Source organism: Amphibalanus amphitrite, unplaced genomic scaffold (assembly GCF_019059575.1).
Source record: "Amphibalanus amphitrite isolate SeventyFive unplaced genomic scaffold, NRLGWU_Aamphi_draft 000484F_arrow, whole genome shotgun sequence".
Classification (NCBI taxonomy): Eukaryota; Metazoa; Arthropoda; class Thecostraca; order Balanomorpha; family Balanidae; genus Amphibalanus; species Amphibalanus amphitrite.
The window spans coordinates 370,597-384,971 of NW_024881978.1; the positions used below are offsets into that span (position 1 = coordinate 370,597).

The window sequence follows — 14,375 nt, forward strand, 5'->3', positions numbered from 1 at the left end:
CACCAGGAGCCGGTTGTTGGGGTGCAGGCGCCACTCGTGGCGCGCGCCCTGGACGGCCGTGTAGACGAACAGGACGCCGGAGCAGAGCGAGAGCAGCAGTACCGCCACCTCGGAGACCACCATGAACAGGTGGGCGTTCAGCTCCCAGCGGCACTGCGAGATGTGCCGCTCCACACCCAGCACGCGCCGGTCGAACGCCACGCTCGACTCCAGGCCCAGCCGGTAGCAGGTGAAGCCGAACGCGCCCATCAGCGGCACGCAGCACCAGGTGAGTGCCACCAGCCGCGGCGTCCACGCAGACATGATGGCGTTGTAGCGCAGAGAGTGTGCCACGGCGATAAACTGATCCAGCGCCAGACAGAGTGTGGCGGCCTTCCAGGCCACGCCGCAGCCGAACAGCAGGTACTGGAGGGTGGCGCAGAGGGGCGCCGGCACGCCGCCGGTGAACACCACGTCCGCCAGACCGGTGGCCATGAACAGCGCGCCGAACACCAGGTCAACCAGGGTCATGTTGATGACGAACAGCGTCATCGGCTCCTCGCGCAGACTACCGTCGCGGGCGATGATGCCCAGCGGGACGGCAAAGCTGACGGTGAGCGTGGCACCGACGGCCACTCGCAGCCAGAGCAGCATGGCGGCGGCGCGGGCTGACCGGTGACCGCAGTGCAGTGGAAGGAGCAGCCGGTGATCGGAGCGGTGACGGGCTTAGAGGCAGGTGCTTGCAGCGGCCCGGGCAGACCGGCTGGTGACGGCAGCGGGGCGGGCTGAGCTGTCGGTCAGGTGACCGTGGTGTCGGAGGGATGAGGCAATGTGAGAAAATGACATTATTTCAGGAAAACATTGTCAACAAAAACGACAACAGTTTCTGCCCTTTGGAGGCTAAACTGGTACCGAGGACACACTGGCGGAATACATTCCACGAGAGCAATCGAATGAGCCCTTTTAAGGCGCTGTGTACCCATTTCTGTTCGTTTCCGAGTTATGCGCCGATTTGTCAAAAAACGTCCAAATAAACGCCACTTGACCGACGACCTCTGGTGACCTGACTTGACCCGCCCTATAAATGGGTTAGATAATTTCTCCATTATTTTAACGCTATTTCGAAGCCGCTTACCGCGCGTCGCTATGTGGCCCAGGAACCAAGTTAGACGGGAGTGGGAGTGTTCAACCCTCCTCCCCCTCCCAGGGTGTGGAAATCCGGGAGCCCCAGCGGAACGTGTTACCCACCGGCTTAAAATTCATATACCTACTCACCGGTGTTTAGCTGCAGTCCATAGCACTATCTACACGCTCCCGCCGTTCCTCTCACACCGATCCGCACCGTCCGTGTGCGCGGTCCCAAGACGCGCCTCTCTCATATAAAGACCCGGCCGTGAGTCTCCGTTACCAGGACAACACGCGGATCCAACAGCCCTCTGTCTGCCTCTTAGGAGCTGATCGGCCAATTGACGCCAGAGGAGCTGAGACTGACGTCGATACGCTTCAGTTCGCGCTAACGAACAATTGGGTTGGCTTGTTCGTATCGGTTGTCATGACAACGAAACACGGATGTCACCGGTGTAATGTAAAGGCAAGAGCACAGGTCGACAGCTTGAAAAAAACACGCTCTTGAGCAAAGCAACAGCGAACAGCATCTCCTCGCATTGATTGAAGACACTGAATAGTGAATAGGTAGGTGTATGGTGAGGATAAAATGTAGGTATAACTCATATAAGTATACGGTAGATAGAATGTAATGGAAAGACGTAGTTGCACGAGGAGTGGAATACATTTTTAATCAATAACTCAAGATAAATAATGTGTCAGTCAAATGTCTCAGGAATGTTCGCAACATAATGATATTGTAGCATCAGTCTTCAATAGCACCCATACGCAAAAGAACACAATACGTGCGTATTGCGTAGTAAACCTTTTTCGTTAACTTTTTCGAAGAGAACTATGCAAAAAATGCAATATATTTTCCGTTGCCATTTTTCTGGTGGGAAATGAGTCTTGCAGCATTCCGGGATTGGCATCTCTGGGACAGCAAGGGCTAACACACAAACGTCTTGGACTGGAAAATAAATGTAAGTGCCTGTGTTCTTAGCCAGTGGTCTGTCAACCCGACTCTAATGGCTTTCTTAGCAGCCAAGAAAACACCATCGTATTACCTCGCGGATCACTAAGGCTCTAGCCGAGAGTTCTAAGCACCGACCCGAGTAGGGAAATGGGCACCCAAGTGTATAAGGAACATTTATACTCTGAACGGGCCATCGATGGTCAGACCTGCCAACTTCGCAACACCACAGATTACGGGCTATCAAGAACTGTAAAGCTCCTAGTTATTTCCGCGTCGGCGCATCACCCGTGAATTGGAGCAGCACCAAAATCGACGAAATTATCGGTGAAATGGAAGTGAAAAACCGGTGCATTTTTGGCAGCTTTAAACTAAAACATCATTTGATGGAGAAAAAGAGCCATGAATATGTCAACTACACCACAGTGTGATTTGATCCAGGAATAGCCAATATGCGAACCCATGAGGGGGCGAGAAAGAGGCGGCAAGACGAGTGATACAGGACAGGAATGCACTGGCCAATGAGGAGTCTGACGGGGCACAAGCATCCTGGAGTTCGTTGCAATTCGCGAAATAATTAATATATGGATTTTAGCGTATACAATGATTTCCGAACGGTGCATGTTACCCCGGTGGCCTGCCTTTTCTACCGCCCTGCGTCCGGCGCCATCCGCAGCTCCCCACCGCCACCCCAAGACCACCCCAAGAAGAAGCTCGTGTATCGAACGTGTTATATTGATGCAGCGTGGGACGGCCGTTCCTCGGATGTGGCGATTGCCCGAGATCCCGTGATTCGTCACAACTGAGTCTCAGCGTGGGCAGAAGTAGTCAAAACAAACAATCAGTCGTGTTACGCCGAGAAACTGTTAATCATGCACATGACAATGTACGCGGTGTGTCATTCGAACATGTTGCGCCGGCGCCATCGGACTAGCCCAATTCGTGAGTGGCCGGCCCGGCGCGTCGTCCGGCGGTTCCTAGTCGCACCCCACCTAGTCCTCGTCCCAGTCCTTGTTCTCACGCGGCTTGGGTCCGCCGGCGCGCTTGGCCATGATGATCTGGTCCACCTTGAGCACCGTGCACGCGGCCGTGGCGGCGTACTTGAGCGCCCAGTGCTTGGTGAGCCACAGGTCGAAGATGCCCGCCTCGGCCGCGTCCAGGGTCGTGTCGGAGCCCTCTCCCTGCGAACGGACGGAGATAGGTGAGGGGAGGTCGCGGGGTGGTCACGGCTGGCAAATCCGAGACGGCTCTTGTCAGCGCAATAGGAAGGTGGCAGCCGTCCGCAGACATAATATTTCATAGATGGCTCCTGGATGCTTGAATGCTATGATTTTGACTATAAATAGACGATGACAATCAAAGCACGTCAATGTAGCGTCTATAAATACTAAATTTGACAAAGAAAACGCTTAAGTTGTCTTAATGCCAGTCTGAAATATTTGCCACAAAAGAAGCAAACAACACACAGCTTAAAAACAGTACCGCCGACATGATTGTGTTGCGATGACATGCCCAGTCAGCTCAGCCACTTGGCACCTAGTTGGCTCGAGAGTCCTCACCTCGACGTTGAAGCCGGCCGTCTTCTTGCCCTCCTGGTGGGCGGCGTACAGTCGCGACAGCACCTCGGTGGCCTTGCAGCCCGAGTTGTCGGCCAGCACCTTGGGGAAGGCCTCGAGTGCGGCGGCGAACCGTTTGATGGCGTACTGCTCCAGGCCGGGGCACGTGTCGGCGTACTGGGAGACCAGGTGGGCGAGCTCCATCTCACAGGCGCCGGCGCCCGGCAGCAGCCGCCCGTCCTGGACAGAGAGGGAGGGGGAGCGTCAGATACCGCGCCCGTCCTGGACAGAGAGGGGGAGCCAGACGTAAGCGCATCGGAGACAATACTAAACCAATGAAACGTTAACACCAAACGAATAAAACGTACAGATTCGCGCCCTCGCCCAACATCATCCTCGACTCCCTTCTCCAACGCCTGTCCCGTCCCCACCCACCTTGGTGAGCGCCTTGAAGTTGTTGATGCCGTCATCAATGGACCGCTCCACGTCATCCATCATGTTGTCAGTGGCGCCGCGCACCACCACAGTGGCGATACGGCTCTCGGCCGCCTCCTGTTTGAACACAACCACGGCCGTCTCTCCCAGCTCGTCGGCGTACACGCGGTCACAGTAACCGAGCTCGTCGGCCGAGGGGGGCGTGAGCCGCGGCAGCGCCGTCGCGCCCACCGTCTTACACAGCCGGCGCAGGTCGAACTTGCTCAGCAGTCGCACGGCCATCAGGTTGTACTTGTTGACGTAGTGCAGGGCCATGTCGCCGAATTTACCGCCAGCCACGATCACCTGGGGAGCGGGGAGGGTTTATGAGCAATGTCAGGCCTGCCCACATCATTCCAAGCACACAATAGCTTTAGCAAAAAGGGAAGACACCAAATGAAGAGCGTGCAGCGACCAAACACACAATGCATCACTCGAGGGCCATTTCAATACGTTTTTTTTCTGCGTCGATAACGTGGATTTGAGGTGCGCTGACGATGTTCCAAAGGATGGTTATTTGTCCTTTGACAAGTAAGCACAAAGCACAAAGATTGCGCACACCAAGCCTGTGAATTCAGACTCGGCTAACTAAAAATTGTTCTTCCAACGACTTAAAGAGAAATAATCACCACTTCCTTCAAAATAAAAGAGGCTGTTAGTGGAATTATTGTCAGCCTCACTGACGTCTTAGCCTGCCTTAGCCTGCCACCTGTATTTTCCAGAACCTATAGGCAGTTCCTTACATAAGCCTCAGACCAATATCCTGCATCATTTATGCGTCACAACTGCCGATCCTCATGGTACTCAGTCCAAGAGCACCCTATACAAAGAGTCGCGAGGCACCTGCAGCCGATCGACGCGACTTACCTTGGCTCCAGTGGCGGCGATCGCCTTGATCTGCTCCTCCAGCTGGCTCTCCTCGCCGCGAGAAAAGTCCTTCAGCTCCTGAGCCGTCTTGATCAGCACGGTACCCTGCCAAACGGAGCGCAAACATGGAATAAATCTGCGGCCGGCGAACACGAGCAAATTATTATTCTTACACCGCAAACAAATATAAGTAGCTTGGTAAGAGGTGTAATTATGAACAACCCAAACAAGTAAAATAAAGATAGGTATAGTTGTACAACATAAGCTGGACTGTTTAACATGCAAAAGGTAAATACTGTTATCCAAAAATGTGAGAAAGATCTGCAGCAGGCTACCGTTACACATGCTAAGACACAACTACGTGGAATATGTATTTCATATTCTTGGATATGGACCACAACTGAAACGAAAATCTTATACGAAATCCCAGCAGAAAAGTTCTAAAATTGTTATAAAAAACTTCTGGGGAATAAACATCATGCAAACTGCGTAACCTCAGTGTCTTCCGTTGTAAGGAAGACGTCAGATCATTGTCTCCCTATCTCAGTATAAGATCTCGACCCGTTCTCAACTGTTCCCCGTACACGCTGCTCCCTCAGCCCTCCCCTCCCTTCCGCCCTCCCACCTTGGTCTCCGTAGCGGCGATATCCACGGGGCACGTGAAGACGGCCACCTTGGCCTTTTCGGCCGTGTTGATTGTGCCCTCAGCCTCTCGGCGGAACACCATGCCTTGGACCACTTGCGAGCTGAGCAGACCGGCGCCCAGGATCTTGGAGACGCGCACGTTATCCACGCTGAACGCCGTCGACTTCTCCGGCAGGATCGACACTGCGGGAAGGCAGGGTGATCGTGGTGATGGTGACAATGACGATGGCGATTGTGGTAGTGATTGACGTATTGATGTATTTCACCCCGCACCGGCCATCCATGGCGTCCACACGAAGGCAAGTTACAGCCTCTCACAGTTGTTCTTACAAAAACGCAATTCTTTAAAAAGGCCATCGAACGATTTTGATAAAAAAAAGATTTTGGTCGTGTTTTATTCACTCATGGTGGACAAGATTAACTGGCAAATAAAAATTGTTTTTCCATCTTTCCTCATACACGAAGTAGAACCGACTGAGCATACTCATCACCGGCCAGACCAAGCCCACTATCCCCTTTCTCCCGTCCCTCCCCGAAGTCGGTACTCACTGCACGCCTTGACCACTAGGTCTGTGATGAAGTCCTCGTTGCCGTACTGTTTGCTCATGACGGACGGCTTGATGGCGCGCTTCAGCTCCGACTCCGACTGCAGGTCCTTGATCTCACCGCAGACGAGGCCCGGCAGCAGCTCGAGGGCCTTCTTCAGCGCCAGCTCGTACCCCTCCACTACCTCGGTGGGCGTGAGACCCTGCGGATGGCGCGCCAGTCTCACACAAAGGACGCGGTGGCCATCGCACATTGGCCGTGTAACGGATAAGCGCTAAAATTCGGAAAATTGTCGGGAAATTAAGCTCAGCATGAAATTCCACCAAACGGATGTCAAAATGTGCTAAAAAGTTAGTTTACTAAGCAACGCATGTTTCTGAGTGGTGAGCGTTATGGGCGGATGAGAATCTGCTAAACCAAAAATGGTTTATCATCAGTTAGGTATTATTATGCTTGTTTAAATTATTATGCTATGATCTTGACCTTGGGGCAATTAAAAAAATGACCTTACAATATCAAATTATAGTTCATTCAACGCGTCTCGACAGGAGGAACACGACGCTAGAAAAATCAAAGCTGTGCCAGTTTTGAGTCAAAAGTCTGGTTTGAGTCCGGAAAACGGTTATTTGTATAAAAAAACGGCAACTTGAAGAGTTTTGCCCTCTGGAGGCTAAACCGTTGATCTTAGCACAAATATGAAGGCTAACAACAGAAAGAATGTTGAAAGAGCTATTGAATGCGCTTTTCCGCGGCGCTATAGCTCTATTCGGTCTCGAGTTATGCGCCGATTTGTCGCCCCAGTTGGCGCCGAATACCGGTCCAGCGCGGGTAAACCACAAAATAAGGAACGCTGAACAAGGGGCTTCTCAATAATCACTTACTCTGATGGTCTGCTCATCATCACCATACACATTTCAATATTTTGCACATTGGTGATTAATGCCACAGATTGCATCTCACTACCAAAGCCTACAAACCAGTGAACACCAAATTGATAAATGTCTCACCATTCTGAGGAGGTCCTCCGCTGAGGCAAGTAGCGCTCCTGCCATGATGAGAACAAAATTGGTGCCATCTCCAACCTCCTGCTCCTGCATCTGAGAGCTGAGGATCATCATCTTGGCCGCCGGGTGCTCCACCTATGACAAAACAGCAAGGAAATTAGACAGTCAACAGTGACTTGAAAGCTTGAAAGCAGTGCAACCATACTTTCGTAAGGTATAAAGCAACAGACCATGGCACAGTCATCAGCTGCATAATGTGAGCCAGAACCAAGCAAATAGTTCATGACAAATCCAACAATAAAAATGGTTTATAACTACAAAAGCACTCTAGCTACAATACTAACAACATGACAGTCAGATTAATTTTCCCTGAGTGATGATAGCCTCCTGCAAGCCATAAGCATAACAGTACTTGCAATGTGGCTAGGCACCCTGGGTCAATAAGTAGCCATTTTAATAATTTAAAATTAATTAATTAATTAATAATTAACATAAGTAGCCATTTTAATAAGACATGATCAACTTCTGAGGAGACCCCTTGAACAAATATACAGTTTTGAATTTTTTTTGCAAGATTGAGGAGCAATATAATAAAATGATTAAAATTTTGATGCCTCATACTAATTCAATTTACGTTATAGTATTTTAGCTCTTTCAGGTGTCCACACTGGCATCACACTGGCTTGTGTAGAAAAAATGTGCAGTCACAATGATGCCACCTGGTATTTCAACTCCTTGGACCACTGGGCTGAGCAATCATACCTCAAGTTCCCTGATAATGGTAGCAGCATCACTTGTGACAAATAGTTTTTCTATGTGATTGATGACCATTTTGTTCATTCCGCGCGGCCCATAAGCCGTTTTGACGGTGTCTGCAAATTCCTTGCATGCATGAATGTTCCTGTACACAGCCTCTTCTAGACCAGAGAAGTGCTGAAAATGGTAAAAAACATGGTCAGCACTCAGAAACAACACTCTGGTAAACTTACAAGCAAAACATCACAAAAAATAGTGATCAATAATCAATAAAACATCCCTAGCAGCACATCGGAATCTATCCTGGCGGTGAGGTAAGTTAGTAACAAATCTGATATTAGTAAATAAAAGTTCCAAGCAGGTCAGTTGGGTCAAGTTAATTATATTTTTCATCTTCACTCAGACTTCTACATTTTTATAGCGAAGCCCTTATTTAAGCAAACGCCCCAAAATCCATTTTTATACATCACCCGAAAGAGCACTTCATTGCGAGCATTTTAAGACAGTAAAATTGACATCCATCCATGAATACCCATGACAAGAACAGCATGGATGATTTTATCCCAATAATGTCAGTGTTTATTCACTTACCCTTGACCCCTCCTTCAGCATTTGCCCAAAACCAGGCGCCCTAGGAACGTGAAGTGCCATGTCTTATATTGAACACTACTTATGCACTTAAATAAGCCACAGATTATCAATTCAGGCAGGAACTATCTAAGCCGGCGGAATGCGGAAGCCGAGTCACGAGACACCGCCCGAAAAGACAACGCACGCCACGAGACCGCATTATCTCAAACAACGGACAGCGGCATGCTTGGCCTGCGCCACAAATGTAACTCTCAGAGCAATTTCAGTTATGTTGTGTGCTACCAAATACAGGACCAGCAGCATAATTAAAATCCTTTCGCGCAGAGTTTTCCAGATAGAGGAGCCACTTTTACGGTCAAATGAACCCGGCACTCAATAATAGGTATACCCCCTACCAGCGTAATTCTTTTTTCCACCCAAAGGAAGGCGCTATACGGAGAATATCCCATTGCGTCATTGTAAAGTGACTTACACCTCTCACCGGCCAGCTGGCTGCGTGGTGTAGTGGTGAGCACACTCGCCTCGTGATCTAATAACTAGGGTTCGATCCCCGCCGCCGGCCGAACTTTTTGGCGCGTTGTAGGTTAGGTTGTAGGTTTGTAGGTTGTAGGTTTGTAGGTTGTAGGTCTGTAGGTTAGGTTGTAGGTTAGGTTGTAGGTTGTAGGTTTGTAGGTTGTAGGTTAGGTCAGGTGAGGTTAGGTTATGTTTGTTTTTGTTTGGTTTGTTTACCAAGAAGCATCTTCGGGTATAGCGCCTTCTTTTGGTTGGAAAAAAGAAACACGCTACCTACCATCGAACATTCGAACCCGATATATAGTGATTGCGTTTCCGCATTACCCCATCCGTCGTTTCCTTCCATCCTCAGGATCAGAAGCGGCGCGGAACAACAATTAACCCTCGCCCTGGCAGGGGGGCGAGGGTCGATGCGACCCCCTAAGGTTTTTCGAAGAAAGCGTAAAAACGGCGGCGCGCAGCCAAATTTGGCACAGCCTCTGGGACAACCTTTTTACATATGACCTGAAAATTTCAGGTCCGGGTGACCTTGGGTCAGGTCACCAGGTCAGAAAAACCGGTACAAGGTCAGAGTCAAATTTCAATTTTCTTTTTGCAGTCTGTCCAACTCACAGTTTTGGACTGATTTCCTTCAAACTTTCAGGATGTGCTAAGTTCACCGAGTTGTATAACATATAGTTCGGGTTTTTTGAGGTCACTGACCTGAGGTCAGTTAGAGGTCATTACGTCGTAATGTTAAGCCTACGGGAAAATACTAAATTCGGAAAATACCTACTGGAGATATCTGTTTCGTTCTATCACTTTTGTGCTTTGAAACCACAGTACTTAACAGCAGGTCACTTGGTGCTTCTTTGTTTGGTGTACTTATCCATGGGTCAGGTCAAATGACGTTTTTGCCAATAACTTGGCACATAATGATGCTAGAGCTTAAAAAATGGTATCATTGTGTTCCTGGTGATCCGCCGAATCGAATGATATGCGATATGATGCAATTTGGTTAACTTGAACTTAATCAATTAAAGCTTACTTAAAATTTAAGAAAAACTTTAAGTACACTTCAGCAAGCTAAAAAGTATATCATTCGACGCGCCTTGACGTGCTGAGTTCACTGTTTTTTTCTTTTTGCTCTATCTTAATTAGATCAAAAGTTATAAGCGAAAAACTTTTGACCTGTTCTTAGCGAAATTTTTACATTTATGCCCCCCAAAACCCCCCTAAATATTGACCTAGAGCAACCAAATTTGCACAGGGGTGCGAACTCCAGGGGGACCACCTGGGCCCACCTACCTACCAAATTTAATGTTTCTAGGTGCCATAGCTAGGAGCCAATCGCGAGGGGGGTCGCATCGACCCCCCCCCCCCTGCCAGGCCGTGTTATGAAAAATGCCCTGCCAGGGCGAGGGTTAAGGGGAGGGGGCACTGCCGACTTTTGGTCCCATTCCTTCCATGCAACGCCCATATAGGGCTAATGTTAAAATGCCAAAATCAAAGGGGGGCACGGTGCCCCGGTGCCCTCCCGCGCCCCGCTGGGCTTTTCAGCCATACGCGTTCTGCTGGGGGGGGGGGGCAGATTCTGCCCTACCCCCCCGTCTAACTTCCGAACCGATGGTCGTAGAAAGACGGGGAAAACGGCAATCGAAAGCTCTCAACAAGGTGGATCTTAAGAATCTTTTTGCTTAAGTAGGTCAGAGGTCAGGTAAAGGCCAAGTCAAGGCTACAAAATGCAAGTTTCTACAGTATCGGCCTTGCACCGTAGTTGCCGAAGAATGGACTGAGACTGATTGCCCAAAGTGACGTGTTCTTAGGCTACCAAGACAAGATTCGTTGCATAAAATGTCATGCAAAGGTCAAGGTCAAGGTCAGGTCAGGTCACGAAATACGAAATATAGAAGAGGGCATGTGCGACACATGTTTTATGGGTTATTTTAGTCATATAATTCAATGGGCACACTCAATTAGTGATATGGACCACATCTGGATCAACACGGACAAGGTCTACAATTTTTACTAAGGTCATTTTCGGGTCAGGTCAAAGATGACGTCACAGGGGTCGAAAAAGTCAAAATGGCGGCGCTAGATATGGAGAGTTTTTCTCGAATAACATTCCAATTAGTCAAGATAGGACTAAGGGCACCATCGTGATTCTCTCGTCAATCCGCATCGAATGATATATATGTTGACCTCGAAAGGTCAAGGTCAGGTTGAGCTCAGGTCACGTGACCTCGAGGTCATCATGTATATCATTCGATGCGTCTTGACGAGCTGAACACAATGAGACCATCCGCGCGGCTGTATCTTGTTCCTGTACGGAGTTATTGGCAAAAAACCGCTGGTGACCTTTGATGACCTCACATGACCTTACAGCTGCCCAACAGCAAAACAGACCTCAAGGTAGTGAAGGTTGATCGTATATGAAGTCATGTATGGTATATGGGGCCATTCCGACCCGTTTCAGTGGTAAAAACAGGGAGTTGATTTTTCCCCCATTGACTTATATTGGGGAGGTCGCGACATTGACCTGACCTTAGGTCACCGACATCAAAATTCCGAGATATAAAAATTGTAGCTGCTAATGACCTAATAACATCCTGCGACTTTCAAAGGCCTCCGACATCTACTGTAGCTCTGGCACGGTGACAAAGTTGCAAAAAAGTGACTTGAGGTTGGGTCATTCAAAGTGACCTGGTGACCTGACCTTGAAAGTTAGGAGGTTCAAACTTGCACACCATGTGCAAAATTGATGAGAGAATAGTCGTACCAAATTTCGCGGCGCTACGCGCCGCGGTTTTCCCCCTATCCGCGAAAAACCTCAGGGGGGCGGATATCCGCCCCCCCGTCGGTGCGCGGGTTAACCCGCGCCCGGCTGGGGGTCCTGGATTTCCACGCCCTGCTGGGGGGGGGGGGGGTGTTTGAACACCCCCCCTTGTAACTCGGCTCCTGGGCCACGTAGCGCTACGCGGAAGGCGGCGTTCGAAAGAGCGTCAAAAATAATGACGAAATCACTTCGGTCAATTTTTTGGTCAGGTCAAAGGTCAGGTCACCAGAGGTCATTGAAGGCAAAATTTCGCCGATTTCCAGGTCGAATGTCGAAAATTTCTAAGAAGCCAACGCATAACTCGGGAGCCAATAGAGCTACAGCGCCGCGGAAAAGCGCATTCGATAGCCCTATTAACGCCCTTTCTGAGTAATTCCTCAGATTTGACCTAACGTCAACGGTTTTGCCTGCAGGGGGCAAAAACTGCAAAAATAGCCGATTTTTTTCGGAAACCGTTTTTCTGCAATAACTTTTGACCAAAGCCTTGTACGAGCTTACTTTTACCGGCATCGTGTTCCTCTCGTCAAGACGCATCGAACGAACTATAACTTGACCTTGAAAGGTCAACTTGAAAATTTGACCTCAGGTTAAGGTCATGACCTGACCGGAAAGGGTCATGTTGCATATCAGTCGATCCGTATCGTCGAGCTGAACACATCTAAGGCGTTTTCATCGCTCTAGCATGCCTCTATCAAAAGTTATTTGCGAAAAACTGTTAGATACCATTCGTGACGTAAGATGACCTCAGGGCATAAACAAGGGTCACGGACACCATTTTCATGTTCTGTGTGTCTAAACCACTTGTAATTCGGTGTTTGGGAGTGTTTATAATGTCTTTCGTCCAAAAGAGGCGCATTTCAATTTTCTCCCATTGACTTACATATACGAGTAATGGATAGGTGGGGCATTCCACGATAGATCGTACCAGGCCCGTCACCCTCATCTCTCAGATTTTAATGAAAATCCGTCCTAGGGGTAATCATAGGCCCCAAAGACGCCTGGCAAAATATCAGACTTCTCAGATCAAAACTTTTTGAGTTATATTGCATTACATTTTTTTAACTTCGGTTTGTAACGGTGAGTTTGATGGCCTATAACTCCAGAACGGGTTAAGCTACCAACAAACAGTAAACAACACTAAGCTTGCAATGAATCAAAAATTAATATTGCCATTTAAAAATTCCAAAGAAAAATTTTCATTGTTGAGCAAAAACCTTAATCTTTTTTCATTTGCCTCTAATGACCTTTGGGACCAAAATTTTTCAAATTTTTATTTTTTTCAAAATAAACTTCATGTCATTGCAAATCGACATACAAAAAATTAGAAAGGTGTTCTTTCTATAAAATCCTCATTTTCCCGCAAACAAAATGGGTTTCGGAGGGGTTGATACGACCCCAGCACGCCGTTTCGCTTCTAATAGAGCTAGAGCCTCGCGGAAAAAAAAACGAGCGTGTGTGCCGCAACAAGTCGCAGCGATTGGTACCCGATTTTAAGGTCTCAATTTAACCGGTAGCGTCTGAGGTCAGGTCAAGTGACTGAAGTTACGGGTTCGGTTTTTAGTAAATAACTTCGCACAAAATGGCCGCAGAGCCGCGATTTTGGCATCATTGTGTTCGTCTAGCTCAGGTGCATCGAATGGTATACTTTTTGCTAGGGTTAGGTCAACTTAAGTAGTTGACCTTGGATCAAGGTCAGGTCAGAGCCCTTCAGGTCACGAAGCTGGGCAAAGGGTATCATATGGCATATCATTCGATTCGGAAGGTCTCCCCCCCGAGTCCATTGGTGGCTTTCCCGACTCTCTAGCTCCATTTGATCGGGAGTTATTGACGAAAAACTCGTACGACCCTAGTGACGTCATAAATGACGTCACGCAAGGTTACCAATGCAAAAGAAGAGCATTGGACTTTGCAAGAAGTGCATGAAATCACGATACCATGTGCGTGGGATAGTTTTAGATCATTATCGGCGCCAAAATAACAGTTTTTATATTTCCCCATTGACTTATAACAGTGATGTCACGTGACCGACCTGACCTCACGTAACCTTAAAAATTCCCAGATATACAATTTGTGAGACCTCTGGAGGACACCATGTATGCGTCCTGTAACTTTCATCTCGGACAGCTATGGTCGTTGGCGTCCAGAACAATGTCAGAACCAAACAGCCTTTTTCACCCTCGCGCTTATAGGAAAGAGGGTTGGAATGTACCCTCTTTTCACTTTTTTCAGATGACTCAGACTTCAATTGAAATTTCAGTAACCAGTGATGTCACTAGGCAGCTTTACCACGCCATTTGTAAGCTCCCTTCCAGAAATCACAATTCGAAACCGTTATCGTGACGTAAAATAAATACATTTATAGAAAGAACACCTTCCTAATTTTTTGCATATTTGTTAACAATGAGCCAAATATTTTTTTAAAGAAATAAAAATTCTAAAAAAATTGGTCCCAAAGTCCAAAAAATACAAATGAAAGAAAACTCGGTATGTCATATATCAAAAATTGCGTATTTTTCGAAATTTCAAAAATACATATTAATCTCTGTTTCATT

The 14,375-nt window shown here is 48.1% G+C and overlaps 1 protein-coding gene across 1 annotated transcript; it reads right to left on the minus strand.

Annotated features, from left to right (window-relative positions):
* Positions 1 to 2,775: 2,775 nt before the first annotated feature.
* LOC122392383 (T-complex protein 1 subunit theta-like) lies at positions 2,776 to 8,898 on the minus strand. Its single transcript, XM_043387186.1, has 9 exons — positions 8,496 to 8,898; positions 7,911 to 8,081; positions 7,152 to 7,283; positions 6,148 to 6,346; positions 5,579 to 5,781; positions 4,954 to 5,058; positions 4,048 to 4,392; positions 3,616 to 3,852; positions 2,776 to 3,237 (listed from the first exon to the last, which is right to left on the minus strand). The coding sequence occupies exons 1-9, from the start codon at positions 8,553 to 8,555 to the stop codon at positions 3,049 to 3,051; spliced, it is 1,641 nt and encodes a 546-aa protein (XP_043243121.1). The 5' UTR covers positions 8,556 to 8,898; the 3' UTR covers positions 2,776 to 3,048.
* Positions 8,899 to 14,375: the final 5,477 nt, after the last annotated feature.

Excerpts from the sequence above, each read along its gene's own strand:
- LOC122392383 (XM_043387186.1), bottom strand. The coding sequence starts at position 8,555 with ATGGCACTTCACGTTCCTAGGGCGCCTGGTTTTGGGCAAATGCTGAAG. Across the intron at positions 5,782-6,147 it reads CCTAGTGGTCAAGGCGTGCA|TGTCGATCCTGCCGGAGAAG; the intron begins GTGAGTACCGAC and ends GCCTTCCCGCAG. Across the intron at positions 3,853-4,047 it reads ACTTCAAGGCGCTCACCAAG|GACGGGCGGCTGCTGCCGGG; the intron begins GTGGGTGGGGAC and ends CTCTCTGTCCAG.